At 41.9% G+C, this 19034-nt stretch overlaps 1 protein-coding gene across 5 annotated transcripts in view; it reads left to right on the forward strand.

Annotated features, from left to right (window-relative positions):
* Positions 1–19034, forward strand: part of ARHGAP26 (Rho GTPase activating protein 26) — a 414796-nt gene that overhangs the window by 324390 nt on the left and 71372 nt on the right. For all 5 annotated transcript variants that reach the window (XM_059417816.1, XM_059417817.1, XM_059417818.1 and 2 more), the window contains 2 exons: positions 859–997; positions 15980–16133. In XM_059417816.1, coding sequence (XP_059273799.1) covers positions 859–997; positions 15980–16133 — 293 coding nt within the window. The remainder of the gene's footprint in view (positions 1–858; positions 998–15979; positions 16134–19034) is intronic.

Consider the following 19034-nt stretch of genomic DNA (forward strand, 5'->3'; position numbering starts at 1 on the left):
TGCTTTTCTACGTTTTCCAAATTATAGTTTTGGTTACTTTTATCATCAGCCTTTTTCTTCCTTTTAAATGAGAAAATGCTCAGCATCAAAGATGACATAGAGCTACTGAGCTGGAAAGCAGGCTCCATCCAAAGGTGACTACAGACCAGGAACTGGTGCCCTGCCCTGGGCTTCTTCTTGGAATTTTATTTATTTATTTATTTTTTAAGGATTTTATTTATTTATTTGACAGAGAGAGGTCACAAGTAGTCAGAGAGGCAGGCAGAGAGAGAGGAGGAAGCAGGCTCCCCACTGAGCAGAGAACCCGATGCGGGACTCGATCCCAGGACCCCGAGATCATGACCTGAGCCGAAGGCAGCGGCTCAACCCACTGAGCCACCCAGGCGCCCCTGGAATTTTATTTAAATGCAGTTTCACATTCTAAGAAAGTTGTGAAGCAGTCATTAAGAGCTGGTCAATAGAACCAATGAGGAAAATAAAGGGTCTTGATGAACTGGTTTTGGACAAAGGTACTCAAAATACTCCAAGCCCTATTAATAGACAGTGGCTTGTATTTAGCACACTTCATTCCCCTCACCCCTGGAGAGAACAGCAGAGAGGGGATAAGTGTAAGTGACAGCAGAATGACAGAAATGGAAGTGAATGGTCACCAAACTCCGAAATATGCTCCTGAAAGAAAATGTTTAGTGCCAGTTCTGAGAGATGTTTCAAACAAAGTCCTGAGCTAATACGGGTGGTCTTTTCGGTTCTTTTTGCTGAGTCTTTGATACCACCAAGCTTTCAGTTGCACTGGTTGGGGCTTGCTCCCCAACTCACGGCAGTATGTAGTATAACCCTTCTTTGCAACTTCACTTGCAGATATTTAACACCGTGCCTGATACGCCTCTCACCAATGCCCAGCTGCACCTGTCCCGGAAGAAGAGCAGTGACTCCAAGCCCCCTTCTTGCAGCGAGAGGCCCCTGACGCTCTTCCACGCCATGCAATCAGCAGAGAAACGTGAGTCCCATGGCTCAGGGTGCATACCTCCAGCCTCTCTGTGTGCTTCTGTCCTAAGTGTCCTTGAGGATTGTGTGTGTTTGGGCCTTGCCTGGTTTCATTGCTGAGTAAGCCTGGTAGGACAGGAGCAGTGTTAGGAAAATGAAAGGCCAGGGTACTTGCTGTGCAGGATTCTCTTTTCCAGATCTCCTCTGGGCAAACACCAGAACATTGTTTCCTCCTGCAACACAGTAGGAGCTCAGCTCCTACGACACTTCCGCCCCTCTTTTGTTAGCAGCACAGAACCAGTTTCCTTTTCTCAGTTTGTCATTAAATGCTTATTAGTGCAAGTCACATGCCCCACTCAAATGTGACTCTGAGGCCAGGCCCTGCCTTTGCTGATCTTTCTACTCCACCTCTCACAGAAACTAGCATTTACTGGACACCCAATAAATGTGTGAACTAAATGAATGAATTAATTAGAGAATAACACTCTCTTTGTTCCAAGCAGCACAGTGTTATCACCACAGTTTTACTGAATCTGTTTTTCATGTCAGAACGGAGCTCTTTGCAGTATCAGATGACTGGGTCCTAAAATATTCAGGCTTGTTTCAGCTTCTGGAATAAGAGAGCTGAGTGGTGGTAGTGTGAGATTTGAGGGCTGCAGCTCTGCCTGGAGTCCTGTCAGACCTGGGTTCTGGCACCAGCAGCAACATATGGACAAGGCTTTGACTGTTGCTCAGCCTCTATTTGCTCATCTGTAAAGTAGGGATAATAGTGCCTATCTCATAAGGATTTGTTAAGGAGTAAGTAAAATTTTACATTTAAGCATCTGGCACAAGTCTTAGACTTGGCAAGAGCTGAAAGCTGCTGCTATTATTACTAGTTAATATTTAATCATGCACAAATACCAAGGCTCACTCTTTCACACAACCGACACTGGCATGTTGCCTGGGAGAGACTGGGAATAGAAACAGCAGACCTTGTCTTTACCGTGCTCACAGTTGAGGGAGGGGAGTAGACAAGTGAGTAGATAGCAGCAGGCCACTGTGATAACCGACCTCGGAGGATAGGTCCATTCACAGAGGCTGCGGAGCATGTGGTGGTTGAGTGCGTGCCCTGGCACCGGATTGCCTGGCTGCTGGTTCCGTGTCTGCTGTCTCTGGCTGCACATGATGGGGGCAATTTACCTGCATCTCAAGGCCTCAGGCTCCTCTTCCAGAAGGCAGGGGCAACAGCTTCTACCTCATGGGGCTGCTGTGCGGATTAGAGTACTTCACATGGCACCTAGTGCAGAGTGAGTGCCTAGTGAATGCTGGGGGGTGTTGCAGTTGTTGTTAACCTCTGTGAAGTACAGTAAAGACACAGATCAGAAGAATGAATCACTTAGCCTTGAGGAGGAGAGAAAATACGTATGTGGATTGACATCTTTTTATTTGTCACAGAAAACTTTTTTTTTTAAACAAAAAACATTTTTTATCCCCTGTATTTCAGAGGTAATGGCCTTTGTTTTCATTCTGGAAACAAATCCACACTGCCTCCAGACCATCACTGCATTTCACGATATCATACTATCCCATAAAATGGCTAGACCTTGTTGAATTGGGCACCATTTGGGTTGTTTCAGATATTTAGTTTTTATGAGTAAAGCTACTGTTATCTTTGTAGCCAGATCTGTTCGCAGGCATGATCATTTCCTTAAGCTAAATTCCTGGAAGAATTTCTAGGTCAGAGGATATGCACAGTTTCAGAGCTTTGACCTCTCTTCAAACGATAGCCCGTGTTCTTCTTAAATATGTGGCTTGGGTCATTCTCTTTGGTCTGCACATGGCTTGGGCTCCTCTGAGTGTAGCAGGGAACACTGGGAACAAAAACTGGTCTCCCCATATCTGCCATGATCATGGACAGCATTGGGCTGTGGGGTGATGTGTTTCTCACAGCGCCAGGAGAGCCACGGTCATCTAATGTTCACTACTAAGCAGAGGATAGTGTAGATTAGGACCCTTCAGACGGTTAGGTTAAAGCAAAAACAGCTTTGGAACAGGTTTCAAAGCATATTCTGGGAGCATATAAGAAAGAAGATAGAGATTAGGAGCAAATCAATTAGATCTTGACCCAAGATTAATTTGATCACACGAGGTAAATGATGAAAGGTTAGGACATATGAAAACAGACAGACCTAAGCTACAGAACAAGCTGCTGGTATCTCTGTCTGCAAACAGTTGACAAAGGATAGAAGATGGCAAGACAGTGAAGCAGCCTGTCTTTCCTCTGAATGTTAGGAAATGCTCCTGGAAACAGGAATGGAACCTTGGGTATTTGAGGGGTGCTTAGCTTTCCTCCTTTTCTCAAAGAAACATTTTCACTGAAAAGTATGTAGGAGGACATATATATATTTAGACTTTTTGTAGTTTGTTTTGGAAAACCCTTTTTTCCTGAGAAACTAGGATGATATCCAGGCTGACTTGAAAGTACCATAGGAGGGGTGGGTGACCGGCCAGGAGTGGAAGGTTCTGCTGGCACCCCACCCCAGCTTGTAACCCAGCCACCTCTCATTGTGAGATGAGCAGGTGACAGGGCACTGTCATGTTTTCACACACCTGACTCTTCCTCTGCCTCGTTTGCAAATAAAGACAGAAGGCTCCTTTATCAAAGCACTTTGCCGAGTTTACTCTGTAGAATTAAAGTACAAATAAACACTCCAAATCATTTGTGGGTAAAAAAAAAAATTGTGTATTTCCATAAGATGACATTTTTCAGGTTAAGGGAACTTGAAATACCTAGCTCAGTTTCTTCCCAAACTCGAATCATTTGTATAAGCCTTCGTTCATTCTTTGGCTGACAACCACATTAACTCATATGCTGCTGTTTAATACAGTTCTTTAAATTGTTTGTAAAGCTTCAGTGCATAACATAGTTTCTAGTTTACAGTAGACACTTGATAACATCTTTTTTTTAAAGAATAAATAAATGAACCCATAGACCAATGAAATGATAGCACATCTATCCATGACAATCATTTTATAATACTATGCTATGCTTTTTAATACTAAACACATCTATCCATGACAATCATTTTTTTAATACTGTGCTGTGGTACTTACTAAGGATGATAAAATTAAGGCCTAAAAGGATGAACTTATTTTCCAGAATCATATAACAGAGAGAAGGAGTAGATTCAGAACAAGGTTTATCTGTCTGCAAACCTACAGTCTTCCTACAACATTATGTCACCAATTCTTGACAAAATCTGAAAGAAAGCAGATTGCAGGAAGAACACAGAGAAAAAAGAATATGAAAATAATTTTGCAATGTGTTATATGTAAGAAACAAAGGAGAAGAATGTGGAATTTTGAGTTTGAGTCATTGGGAGAAGCTTGGTGCTGTGAAAAGAAAGGAGAGATAATGAATTGAGTTTTGAAACTGCTGAGATTCTATGTAAGGTTTCCAAAGGTTATTCGGAAGAGTGATTCTAGATATACATTCCGAAAATTGGGCATTAGAACCTAAATATAGGGCAAAAAAGCCAGCAAAGGGAATATTAAGCTGACAAAAAAATTACCGTTCTGAGAATTTTTCTTTGTGATGCTTCTGGCTTCTCTGAATGTGTTGGCTAAAAATCACCCCACCTGGTTGGTCCTAAAGTCTAGTACCAGCCATTTTGTGGAAAATGTGCATCACTTCTATCCTCAGTAGCCTCAATAATCTCCTTTGTCTGTGATTTTCAGTATATTAATTATCCTGTTCCTGTTATCTATATGGGAAGAGAATTCCTTCTCTCTAATATCAGATCATTCTCTCTTTACATGTTCAGCTCTGATTGCTATGTACACATATGTTCATCTTATATGATTCTTCTGAGTTTTTGAAGTAAATGTCCAGTCTAACAAAGCTGGATTATTCAAGTTCAAAAAAAATTAATTTTGAAGCCACTTACTTCTTTACATGGCCTCATCCTACTCAGTAAAATCTCTAAAAACATGAATTTGATGGTCTCACTGTATTATTCTCTAATATACATTAAAATAAATTTGTAACCACTAAGATAAAGAATGTTCTTCCCAACACCTTATGTCCCACCCATGAAATGTGTGCCACTATTGAGAGTCCACAGATCTTGCTCTGAATTTTGGGGCAACTCGGTTCCTTTCTCTTAAGAAACTCGAGTTTCTTCGGACTGGAACTGGGTTCAGATATTGTCATTTCGCTGTGACATCACTGTGGATGCTCACTGTGTTCCCCTTTCATTTCCATGTTGTGCACTTTGGGTTCCCTTGACACCTGTTCAGGTTTGATGTGACCTTACCTTTTTTCGGGTTCTTGCCACAGAGCAGATATCTTGTCAGATTGCTCTTGTGTCTTGTGTGGACACACGAGCACACCTCCACATACCCGTTCTCTGCCTTCACACTTGGAGGATGATACTTTTCAGAGCCTCATTTCCTCTTATTTCCATCTGTCTGATCTCTTTTGAGTTCAATGATGCTTTTCTGCTCACTGACGCACTTGCAGTTGACAACTTTCTCTGTGTTCCATTGGTTAGCCCTCTTTTCGGTCCCTGTTGAAATACTTAGTGGGCCTAAAACTCCCGGCCACAGCTCACTTGGGTGTTTCTCTTTGAGAAGTTCCAGCTGTTGATTGTCAGCGCACATTATTCTCTCCTCTCTCTCTGCAATGCCCCCACTCTGTGCAGAAGGTGGAGCCCATTCTTTTGGCACAGACATGAATCCGTGCCAACACTCTTGGCCTCAGGCTGTCAATCGCCTCCCTCTTCCTGGAGAGGAAGTTCCTGAGAGTCGCTTTGGGAATTCATAGGCTCAGTCTTCTGGCTTCATACCTGCACTTCAGGCTCACGGGGACATGTGACGTAATAACTGATGCTCCCGGATGTGTGTCTTGTTTTCTGGAAGTGTTTTTCTTTCTGTGTATCTAGACGAATTGTGTCCCAGGTACCTCCCTAAGGTTCTTCAGCTTCAGCCTATGGATGTAGTAGAATCTTTCCCAGGTGGCATTTCCCTTTCCCTAAAGGTAGAGATGTCTATATGATTACAGTGATCTCTTCCCAGAAGGAGGAGCTACATGCTTTTTCCTGTTCTTTGCTGGGTCAGGACTTTGGTCAGCCCCAGGGCATCATGTGGGTTCTCACAGACAAATCCGTGTGTGGTAGAAGTGGGGCTCAGAACGAAATGGGAGAAGTCTCTGAGATTAAACTTTGTGTCACAGAAGGAAGGAAGTGATGAGGGAGAGACAGGGTTTAAAAAGCATCACAGCAACAAATGCAAGTCATTTGGAAAACACTGAATATTTTAGTGGAGAAGGGACTCGATATCCAAGTTGTATATAGCTGGTCAAGAAATTTCTGAAAGGTAGAATTTTGAGTAAAATGCTAAAGGAAATGAGTATAGTCTCATCCAAAGGACAGAAGGGTAGGATAGTGATGCTCTACAGAGGGAACTTGGAATAGCATTCGTATATGTAGTTCTTATCTCTAGAACTGAGGACTGTGGGAAGATCTGTTTCCAAATTGTACTTAGAAAAACATTCTTGAGCCTCGGTGGCTCAGTGGGGTGAGCCTCTGCCTTCGGCTCAGGTCATGATCTCAGGGTCCTGGATTGAGCCCCGCTTTGGGTTCTCTGCTCAGCGGGGAGCCTGCTTCCCCACTACAAACACACGCACCTGCCTCTCTGCCCACTTGTGATCTCTCTCTCTGTCAAATAAATAAATAAAATCTTTTAAAAAAAATAGAAAACATTCTCTTAAATCAATTTTTTAATGTATGTTTAATATATATGGCTCCATAATTTATCAAGTGGTTTCCCATGCTAAGTACTGTGCATAGCAACAACTCCCTTAATTTTCACAATTTCATGACATAGGTACTGTCCCCATTTGGGACAACAGAGGAAAATATAATTTATATTAATTAATGTACTCAGGATCACACAGCAACAAAGAAGATTTGAACCCATTTGTTCTGACCTCACAGCTGTTCTTTTAGCCAGTGATTACTCTGCCTTCTGGTTTCAACTTGTGCGGTTGTTCTCAAGGAAATGTAGTTCTCTGTGCTTTTGTGACCTAGCCTGCAAACTCAACCTTTATTCTAAGGAAAAATATTTCCAGCATTGCTTATGTACCTGGAGTTTACTCATTCAGTAAACTAGGGATCTGCCTGTAAAGAGACAGGGGTGGGGGGCTGGTGTGAAATGATAAATGAAGGTGTTTGATTCAGAACCTTGAGACCAAGTTAGATCTGAGTCTCATTCAGTAATAACAGCAATAAAAATTAAAATTTTTATACCTCATCTAACATGGCAAGCAGCCTAAGCACATTACTATCTTACTTCATTCTCACAACTGACCATCACCCAGTGAGGTAGGTTCTCAGGAACCACATTTCACAGACAGGTTAACTCAGGCTCCAGAGGTTCAGTGGTCACACAGCTGGTGAAGGGCAGGCAAGGAATTTGTACCCAGGTGGTGTCTGTTCCCCATGCCACGTTGTCTTCAAAAGGGTGCCTGTGTCAGTTCCTCAGCCATGGAAGTGAAAATTTGGTTAGACTGAATTACAGAAGTAGTAAAAACCATCTGTCCTAGCATCTCCTAGCATCCAGTAGTACCATGGGGGCACTCAAACCATCCTGAATGGACTCCTCAGTATGCGTACCAGCAGGCAGCAGCCCCTCCACATCTAGCCTTAACTATGCAGAGAGCAGTATGCATTCAGCAGTGCCGTTAATTTGCTGGGCCAAGGTAGTCACTCTCATTTGTGATCACCTCAGAGCAGATGGAACAGGGCTTTTCAATTGTGTTGCCAGATGAATGGTAGCAAGGGAAATTACATTTAATCTCCAAGTTGCCACATGGATACATCATATAGCAGAAATGGGAGCGGTATATCTAGATGAAAGCTACTGACATAGAAGCTATACTTTTTCTGGACAACTGCAGAAGGTGGAGCCAGAAGGATTAGAGAGGACCAGCGACCGGGTCTTGTCCCCTTTAAAGTTCTTCCAAGAGGGGCGTCTGGGTGGCTCAATGTATTAAGCATCCAACTCTTGATCTCCGCTTAGGTCTTGATCTCAGGGTTGTTTGAGTTCAAGCCCTGTGTTGGGCTCCACGTTGGGGCATGGAGCCTACTTGAGAAAAAAAATAATAATCTTCTAAGAGATTACAAAGTGACATAAAAAAATAGTAATCTCCTAAGAGATACAAAGTGACATTTATCACCGATTTTTGTCTCAGATTTTTAGTACTTACACCAAGGTGTTGAAACATGTTTCTTGGAACAGTAATTCTTAGACTAAGTGTGCATTTGAACATTTTAAGGAGCTTATTAAAAATACAGATGCATGATCTCCTCCTCCTCCTCCTCCTCCTTGGTATATTCTGAATCAGGAGGTCTTGACTAGAGGTCAGGTGTCTGTATTTTTTAAAAAATAATTATTTATTTATTAGAGAGAGAGAGCAGGGGAAGGGGCAGAGGGAGAGAGAGAGAATCTCAAGCAGATTCTACTCTGAATGTGGAGCCAGACATGGGGCTTGATCCCACAGCCCTGAGATCATGACCTGAGCCAAAATCAAGAGTAAAATGCTTAAGGAACTGAGCCACCCAGGCACCCTGGCATCTGTATTTTAAAGAATGCTTTGCTGATGCTAATGCTAGCTAAAGTGAGAGACACACAGGCTTGGGGGGAAGGGCAAACAGTCAAGGTTGCTCATTTCTGTCACTACCAGAACATCTCTTTGACTCTGTTGAGGTTTGCGGCAGCCTGGTGTGGTGTTGGAAAGCAGGGGTTCTGCAGTCAGGCTGCATTGTTTCAGTGCCATCTCTGTCACCTAGCAGCCCTGAGAACTGGAATGCATTACTTTCCCTTTCTGAACCTCCATTTGCTCATCTGTAAAATCAGTCACTAAGAACAGCTTCCTTGGAGGGCAGTTACCATGATTAAGTAAGCCAGTGTAAGTGCATGTCATGTACTTGATACTGCACCTAGAACTTAGTAAGCACCTAATAAACATTAGCTACAATTGTGATGGTTATCATCAGACTATAGTTTTACATTACATTTTGCTAAGGAAATTGCTCCCCCTCTGGATCCAGCAGATTCCAAAAAAGAGGCCCATATGTGAGAGGAATGCAGAGTCACGTGGCCCCAGAGAGAGCTGATTTGCTGCTTGAATTCAAATACACCAGCAGCTGGGATGAGTTGTACAGCATTGCTGGGGCTGGGAGGTGGGAATAGATTCTTGGGCTTTGTTTTAACACAGATCACACTAACTAGCTGCTGGGATTATAGCTGTCATTAATTCTTTTAGTGCATTTAATTCATCCTGGACCCTCTCCCAGACAGACCCAGTGAGAGGTTAAGAATTCAACTCATATACTCATTTGTGTCTTCCTTGTTGAAAAATAACTGGGAATTCATATTATTCAGAGGCTTATATAATGCCTTTCTCCAAGTGCTCAAGGCTGCAGCATGTGCCTGTTCTCAGGTTTTGCCTCTGCAGATCCTGGGTACTTTGGACACACCTGTTTGTTTTGGCAGGAGACACGTTTATCCACATGGATTCTTACTGCCACACAGACTAAGGTATTATGTGGCTCTTGGCTTAATTATACTTAGTTACCATATGTGACTGAAAATGACATAGTTGATGTGGCCATTTAAAAAATGATGCCCTGGAAAGCTAATGGCAAGAAAAAAGTTCAAGGTAGATCATGAAATGAAAAAAAGTATATTACGGTCTTATGTGTCTGGCTTTATCAGTTAGTAAACAAAACAGGTAACTAAATATTGTTTTGGTGTTATACCATTCTGTTAAAAGAAAATATATATGTGTGTATTTTTCTATGTATAGAAAAACAACTAGACATTTACACAACAAAATACATATAGAATATTTTTATGCTTTTCTGTACTTTCTAAATTAGAGAGGAATATATATTTATTACATATTGACTGATTTTTATATTATTAAAATCAAATGGCCTTTTCACACATTTTATATACTATCTCAAGCCCACTTTGCAGTGAGTCGTGGTATAAAAATAAGTAAATATATAATTTTTTCTTTTTAATGAGCAATAATGTAAGCAGTCTATAGAAGTCTCCCTCACTCACCTGGGAACCAGAGACTTAAGGAAGAACATCCCTACTAGAAGGCAAGTTCTCAGATGGAAAAGAAGGCTATGTTATAAGTAGCAGAGTATGTATTTAACTCTGATCGTTTAACTCCCTCTTCAGCCATTAGGTAGGGGTATGTTTCTACATTGTGGTTTTTGAAATGGTGTTGTTTCGGGGATGGGCTTCCCTGTTGTGCCTCCGTGCCTCTTTCCTGTGAATCATTTCAGCCCTGGGCCAGCTGCAGTGATTCCCCGTTCCGTCATGAAATCCAGTTTTATTGGCATTTTTTCCCCTTTGCAAAGAGAAGGGTTTTTTATGAGCACCATGGGAAGGAAGTCAGTCAGTCACTCCACATGGTACCAAAATTCGTAGTTTTTTTGAAGACAACCTGCCAAAACTTCTAATATTATGTAGTATGTCCTATGGTCGGAACAACAATTTGACCACATTTTTCACTTATCAATTCACTGTTTAGTCCGTCATCGTCCAAACTGTTTTTTTAAGACTCTTTTTTGAAACATTGCCCAAACTGTTTTTATGTGCCCAAACACATTGCTCAAACTGCTTTTTGAGATTATTTTTATCATAGGGACTGACACTGGGTCAAACGAAATCATTCCACCTCCGATTTTAGCGTGGCTTGGCACGCCACTATTATCAGGAACGAAAACTACGGAGAAAAAAAAATACTGCTTCAGAAAATCTGTTTCCAAGCTTCTCATGTACTTGGGTGTTTCCCAGAGATGGTAAACTCAGAAATTGCTGTGCACTCATCATTTTTTATTGCAAAATTCATTAAGCTGCCATTCTATTATCATCCTATCTTGTCAAGATGATACATTACAGACTTCATTGCAAAACTTTAATAAGCAGGAGAAAGTACACCTCTCTCCGTACCACAGCAAGGGAAAGCCTCTGGGTATTTTGCTTTTGTCTTAATATTTTTTGTCTCAAGCCTGTGTCTTTCCAGAACTTCCGTCAGTCTGGTAACTCCCTTTCCTCCCTGTTTGATCATGTAGAGAGCATGTTCCCTCCTTAGGGCTCTGTGAGGCATCATGAGCTGCTGTTAAAGAACATTTCTCTTCCCTCTTTTTGACAGCTAGTCTCAGACATCATGGAAAGATGATGTTAGTCCGTATTCTGACGGACGTCCGTGCGTGGTGGGAAACCTCCCCTGAAGTTACGTTGCAAGTCTGTGTTTCCTATTTATCCTCCACTCTAGGTATTCAGTGGGCTAGAGTGTTGAGGCTTGCCGAGACATGTGAATTCGGTTTGGTTCTGCATGCACATTCCTGGCCTTGTTTCTGGGTTCTGTGATAAACAGAGACCCTGCCTTTTGTATGGGGGTGGAGGGCGGGGTGTGGGGATGGGGAGGGATTGTCATTAGAGTGAGCAGGAGTCACTTGGTAAATAAGGAAAGTGAAGTTGCTTAGCTCCCAGATTTCCATGGCAACCCCCAGAACAAGTACAATATCACCAAAATTATTCTGTGGCTTTCTTTTTTTAGTTGCAGTGATTTGGTTGCATAGTCATATTTTTCCACTCCTGATTTGTACAAAAAACACAGACTCTGCCCACTGTAACCATTACTTTGGTTTCAAGGACATTAGTGGTCCCTGTCTGAACCACCTGGAAAATTCAGTCACTCGGAACTACCTCTTTCTGTGCTAGCAGAATACATTTTCATTGCTTATTGTCACCTTATATTTATTATTTGTCTTGTAACCATTCGTGGAGCTTTAGTGTATATTATACATGGGCCGGGTGCCATGAATGTGTGACTGATGCCGACCTCGCAGGTCACTGTAACAGATGCTCGAGGTATTCTGTATGGGCATACGTGCCCCTGCCCTGAGTAGTTTGCATATCTCAGCACTAGCACCACATCTAGTTTATCACTCTTCATAGAAACTGTGTTCATGAAAACATTCATCACTTACCCATACATGTTTACATTTGCTGGGGGATTTATTTTATCATTTCCTTGCTTCTGAGCTCTTGTCTTCTGTGACTAAAATGAAGAGAGTTTCTTGTTGACAAACATGTTTGTAGAAACCAAGCATCCCCACTAACTTCATCCAGTTTAGGAATACTCCTGAGTTGTGGACATTCTTTCTCTTTTGGTCATTTAAGTGGTTCTCTGTGATCCTGCTGCTTTGACTCATAACTGTTGTTGTTTTTCTTATTCAGTCCCCTAGCCTATAATTTCCTTTTCTTCAGCAATGTAATTGTCCTCAGTCTCTTATACCTTCTGATGAGGATGCCAGACCTGGTTTGAATCATTAATGTCTCTGAGAAGTCCAGGTCTGGTATTGGAACAATTTGGTTAATTTAATTTTTTTTTTTTAATAATGTTTTAGGCTGCCTGTTCTCTTTATGTTTTGCTGTTAGGGAAAGTACTCATCTATCCACCTGACAAAGATCCCCCTGTTTGACATTACTGAATCATGTTCTCTTTTTTTCTTAATTCATGCCAAATGCTTTAGAATTTGTCTTGGTATAGTTTACCATACCACTAAAACATGTGAGTTGCTGTGGATTTTACTCTCCACCTCTTCTCTGGAATGACTCTCACTGCCCTGCTCACTCTCAGTAGGGATTGTCAGCATTTCAGCTCAGAAACCTATCTGCCTAGATGTTCTCAGTCTCGCTATTTGTGGTCTCATGTCCAATAAAGCTGTGGTGGTCTTACAGTCCAAGAGTGCCAGGTTTCCAGATTTCCTTATCATGTGGCCCATTGAGTCATACCGGTAAAGAGTCTGACTCTTCAGATATATATTTGGCCATCTTGACTGCAAAACTATGAAATTTTATGATTAATTTTTTTGTGTTTTTTCTTTTTGGACAAAGACACCTTTCCTTGATCTTGTGCTCTTGTTGTCATTTTGTTAGAGATTTTGCCATATGTATCAGGCCCACAATACCTAAATCTCTATTTAGGTATTGTCAAAATAGAATCTCAAAAAGGATTTACTTCCTAAAAAAGAGTTCTAGTGTCCTCCACTGAATGAAATGCTAGAAATCCTCGAGTTCAGTTTGGGGGTAGCCACCCATTTAATTTTTATGGCCTTTCTAGGCCAGGCAGGATTGGGCTCTCATTGTCCACCCCGTCCTCATTCTTGTGTGGGTTCATTTCAGACAAATGTCAGCTTCCATATGCAGCAGTGTTCTTTGCTTAGCTCATGGAGAAAGCCAGTCTGTAATACTGTAACAGAAGATATGGTCTCAAAAATTTTACCCAAATCCCATTTACAGAATCAGATTCTTATATGAAGTTAGGATTCTGATAAAGTGTTATTATGTAAAGGAAAGCATCTTTATCTAATTTTTTTTCAGTTGTGATTTCAAAGCTTTATCTGTCACATGTTCAATCTTAGGTTGTTCCTAGTCTACCAAGGAAGGTAGACATATGAACAAATAAGTATGTGCAAGTTACTAATAAATATTCTAGTATACATCTGAATAAAACACCTAGGAATTAGTGTAAGGGTGTTCATTATCTGAGAATGTGTTTGGTACTCACTGAGCCTTCATTGAATAGATGAAAACTGAAGAAACTTCCATCTCTTTTTCTAATGTATAGTAAGTCAGGGGGGAAAAAAAGTCCCAATAATATTTTAGAAAAACTAACATGTTTTTAGCAAGGTGTTGTTTTTAACTTACAGAATCATAGTCCTCTTAAGGGCAAGTAAATATAATCACAGGAGAAATATGAGCTGTGGTTATACTCTTGGGTTTCCTATGAATTCAGAGAATTACATCATGCAAAAAAGTTGGCTTCCGACTAGAGTTAATAAAACTATTCACCGCTCCTTCCCTGGGAAGCAGAAATTGTCTTCATTGAACCCCAGAGAAGTATGTTGCGTGCCCTTTCCTGTATGGTGGTTTTGGGCTTCTCAGTCTTTTTCAGAAATCTCAACATGAGTATTTTGTGCAAAGGAAAGTTTGCACTGATTCATACTGGTAAGTGGCATATCCATTTTCTCAGTGATCCCCTAATTATGTAATTTTAGAGTTGTTTTTCTTCCTGATAGCAAGTTCCCATTCAAAGTCCTTGTTAGGGGACGCCTGGGTGGCTCAGTTGGTTGGACGACTGCCTTCGGCTCAGGTCATGATCCCGGAGTCCTGGGATCGAGTCCCGCATCGGGCTCCCAGCTCCACGGGGAGTCTGCTTCTCTCTCTGACCTTCTCCTTGCTCATGTTTTCTCTCACTGTCTCTCTCTCAAATAAATAAATAAAATCTTAAAAAAAAAAAAAAAACCAAAGTCCTTGTTAGTTTGCCTACATCTGGGTGCATTGTACTCTTTTGGTTTCTCTTTCTTTGTTGTTCCTGTTTGGAACTTAAGCTCTTGTAATATGAATGGTTCCAAATCCCAGGAATTAAGTTAATAATCTACTTTTTTCAAAATCTACTTAAGAGTTGAGAAATCTCCCAATAGCCTCATGGAGTTTTTGACTCTTCTATAGGATTTTAGCATGGCATAGAGAATTTGCCAAGATATTAGGGGTGTTGGGGTATTTGGGGTTGTGTGTGTGTGTGTGTGTGTGTGTGTGTGTGTGTGTTAAATGTAAAGATTACTCTAACATCATTGCATAAGCATGATAAATTTTTATCCACATGACTAGTACAAATGGAAAAGTTTTTTTTTTTTTTTTAATTACATCACCCCCTTTATTGCCAGAAGAATTCAAATATCACCCTCTAAACTACCATGTCAGTGAGTCTAGTCTGTCTTAGGGACATGGTATATCTCCAGCTTGTTTCAAAGGTCCAGTGAGGAGTGACCCACATAGGCTGGGTTTCCTGAGATGTGAATTGATTGCCCACTGCATCAGCTGATTTCATTATGGTGTATCTGTAATGAATGTGGGACAAGAATGACATTCCAAGTCTCTGCTATTTTGCTACAGCAGTGTTCCTGTGCCATTTAGCTAAATTATCCCAAAAATGTTTTCTTCAGCACATGGTTCCAAGTTTTAAAGATGGAAAGAAACAGAAAGCTCTTGACTTTGAACAGTCTTCTGAAGTTTACAAAATGCATTCTTGCATATGAACCCACTTGATCCTTATGAACTCCTTGAGCTGTGTAAGGCCGTTCTCATTCTCCCCATTTTGTAGATGCATTAGCCAAGAAACAGAGTGAAAACTGCCTGAGGCCACTCAGTCAGACAGGGGTGGAGTCTTGAAGAGAACTCAGGTTTCCTCCCTCCACGCTTTGTAATACTGTTCAAGCATTAATGTGACTACGTAGACCATGGACTCGGTTTTTTAATATACAGACAACTCTGTAACCCTTATAGATCTATTATTTAAAGAACTAACTTGAAACTAGACTTCAGCTACATGGAGCTGGAGGCAACCCAGGAGGGATTGTCTTGGGAGGGGTCAGGAGTGTAGACTGCAGAGTCAATAAGGATGTTGATGACCAAGTAGTAGATATTTTATGGTGAGGTGCTATAGAGTTGGAGGTAGGACAGGGTCTTGACAATTAAGACCATATTGGGGACAGGAGTTTTAGAATAAAAGGTGAATGTTGCAGAAACCAAAATACAAGGGCTCTCTGAAGGCTACTCTATGTTCTGCCCATCTACCAGTCATAAAAGAAGACACAAAATTTATGGTGCAGTGGTAGGGTCACTCTTTGGAAAATGCCTGGTCTGACCCTTCAGGCTGAGCAGAGGTGGGTTTGCTCCAAAGTTGCAAGTCACCTGTTCGTCTTCCTTTCAAACCTGTAAATCTTATCTTTCCTATGTCTTCATCTGAGCTTTGCTGAGATCTCAATCCATTCTCATTATTGGTAGATTTTTATATATGTTGAAATAAACTATTCCTATGAAATAATAGTAATATGGGGTTTTTGGCCCTATTTTTCTCCAGAGGAACAAAGAAACAGCATCATCAACTCCAGTTTGGAATCTGTCGTCTCATCAAATGCAAATAGCATCCTTAATTCCAGCAGCAGCTTACAGCCCAACATGAACTCTAGTGACCCAGACCTGGATGTGCTCAAACCCATCCGGCCCAACTCACTGTAAGTACGATTTCTGACTGCCTTCCACGGTAGGGCTTTGCTCAACCATCCCGCCCGGACTTTATGCTCTGGCCTCATCTGACTTTGAGCCTTGTGCTGTGAACATGATTTTAACCTTCTTTCTAAATGAAGAGCTTGGCTAGTTTGTTGTGGATTTTTTAAGCATCATCATCTCAGAGGGGAATCATTATTCTTAACATACTGCTTCTTGGTCTTGGTGATCTTTGATTTACCCTCCTACTGAGATGGCTTTGGTGATGGCTATTGACTGTGCTGGCTGCTGGGCATGAAAAGCGATTTCTTTTAGTTTTATAAAACATGCAGGCACTGTAGCAACTCAGGAGATCAGTAGCCAAGTCTGTTTCACTCATTTATGTTGTCTTGGTTTCCCTTCTCCCTAATGATGTGGAATATGTCCAGTGCTACCTCTGTGTCCACTTCTAGAAAGAAAAGCCCTCCAGTAGCCCTTATAGTGTTCAGATCCTCAAACCTTAGCATAACTGTGATGACATACCAGAGATTAGAAAAGAGAAGAACCTTTGTTGCTTCACCCTTGGGTGATAAGCACCCATAGCTGAGACAGGCAGCTTGGGGCTGCTTGTCTAATCCTCCACAGAAACTAGATTCACTGTGCTAGGGCCAGAAAGTCCTCCCTTGTGGTTTCCTCCCACACTGCTTAGCATGCTTCTTCAGACCACCAAATAAATCTTGTCAACTAGAGTCTTTGCAGAAAGAATGTAAGGCCATGACCAGAACAGCTGGACTCTCGGGCTGCGGTTGTATAAGACTTCGGAAGAGCAGAATTGACTTCGCCTTTCTCTAGTGAAAATAGTTCAAAGTTCAGCCACAGATTGTCTTCAGGGCAGTCATTTTTCCTGCCCATCTCCGGGTGGTGATTGTGTGGTTACACCCTGCCATTCTATCTCTATAAGATATTTACAGATCTGCAAAATGGGACCAACAATTTTTTCCTTAGAAGAAACTCAGGGATATTAAGGCATAGGGGGAGAAGAACTCTAAAATGGACTTAGGGAGTACTTCTACTGCAAATGAAAACTGTAACATAAGATGAAATTATGTACTGGGAAAACTCTTTTTGCTTAAGGGCAGTGAGTCTCTTCTGCTTCTCCATGGTGAGACTTGTGTATGGAGTCTCCATCCCTCATTGTCTGGCTTTGTCAAGCACTCCTTTACCTGCTTTCCTCGACTTAAAGAAGATTCTGGTTTCTTTTATATCTCTTTTTTTATCCCCCATTTTGTTTAAACTTCTGTATCTGTCAGTTACTGATGTTAATTGCTGCTCAGCATGAGCAAGGTTGAATTTCTAGCCCAGGTTGCTTACTGTCCTCTGATATTAGCCAGCAATACCATTTAATGGTCTTTAATTCTGGTGGTTTTTTTTTTTAAGATTCTATTTATTTATTTGAGAGAAACAAAGTGAGCAAGAGAGAAAGAAAGAGCAGTGGGGAGGGGCAATGGGAAAGGGAGAAGCAAATTCTGTGCTGAGCAGGGAGCCCAGTGTGGGGCTTGATCCCAGGACTCCATCCATGATTATGACCCGAGCCGAAGGCAGATGCTTACCTGACTGAACCACCCAGATGCTTACCTGACTGGCCCCTCTTTCATCTTTGTTTTTAGCAGCTGGGAGCCCCCTGAGTTACCACTGAGTATGGTATGTCTAAGGAAGCTGCTTTGGTAGCTAGATGATACAAAAGAGGGCAGTGTCTTTATTTATTTATTTTTGTGATTTCATTATTTTTCAGTGTTCCAGGATTCATTGTTTATGCACCGTACCCAGTGCTCCATGCAATACATGCCCTCCATGCAATACATGCCCTCTTTAATATCTAGGCTCACCCACCCCAACCAGAAACCCTCAGTTTGTTTCTCAGAGTCCATAGTCTCTCATGGTTTGTCTCCCCCAACTCACTTCTCCTCCACCTCCCTATATCCTCTGTGTTATTCCTTACACTCACCAAGTAAGTGAAACCATATGATAATTGACTTTCTCTGCTTGACTTATTTCACTCAGCATAATCTCCAGTCCCATCCATGTTGATACAAAAGTTGGGTATTCGTCCTTTCTGATGGAGGCATAATATTCCATTGTATATGTGGACCATATCTTCTTTATTCATTCATCTGTTGAGGCATCTTGACTCTTTATTCAGTTTGATGACTGTGGCCATTGCTGCTATGAACATTGGGGTACTATGAACATTTGGGGTAAATACCCACTAGTGCAATTGCAGGACACTGTCTTTTAAACAGGTCCTAGAAGAGGGGACTTGAGGTTTTTGTTTTTCAGTTGCCTAGATGTGATTTGTTTTACATAAGACACTGGGGGTCACTCTGCCAGTGACCCCCATCCATAGGGACCGTCCTTGCCTGCTCCAGAATTTGGAGGCTTCCCCAGGGCAGGAAGAGTGATGCCAGGAACAGTTGTACTTTGACTTTCAAGGAAAGTTGGAGGTAGGGTAGTAGATATTGCCAAAACGTCTGCTGTCCTTCCAGGCTGAGTGAACACCTGACTGCCACCTGTGAGTCTTGAACCCCAGGCTGCTCCTGAGGCAGAAGGAGTGCTGCTGCTGGCACTGATGCCAGAGTTTGCCACAGCCTCACCGAGGCCCACCCCAAAGGCGCCGTGAGCTCTGGGGGAGTTTTGCCGACCATTTCTGAGACCCAAGGCCCTGAATGCGCCATATCCAAGTTTGTGCCTCCCTTCTTTTTTCTGCCTACAGTTGCTTGGGTGGGGCATTGACAGAAGCTAGGTGGTCCTGGGAAAGAGACGCTGCAGTATTTGGTTATAGAAAACGAATTCTGAGAGGTCTGGGAACACAGTAAGCCATGGTGACTGGGCTCAGTCACAACCATTGGAGACCACTGGGGTCTCAACCTCAG

The sequence above is a fragment of the Mustela nigripes genome, chromosome 12, assembly GCF_022355385.1.
Source record: "Mustela nigripes isolate SB6536 chromosome 12, MUSNIG.SB6536, whole genome shotgun sequence".
NCBI classification, from domain to species: Eukaryota; Metazoa; Chordata; class Mammalia; order Carnivora; family Mustelidae; genus Mustela; species Mustela nigripes.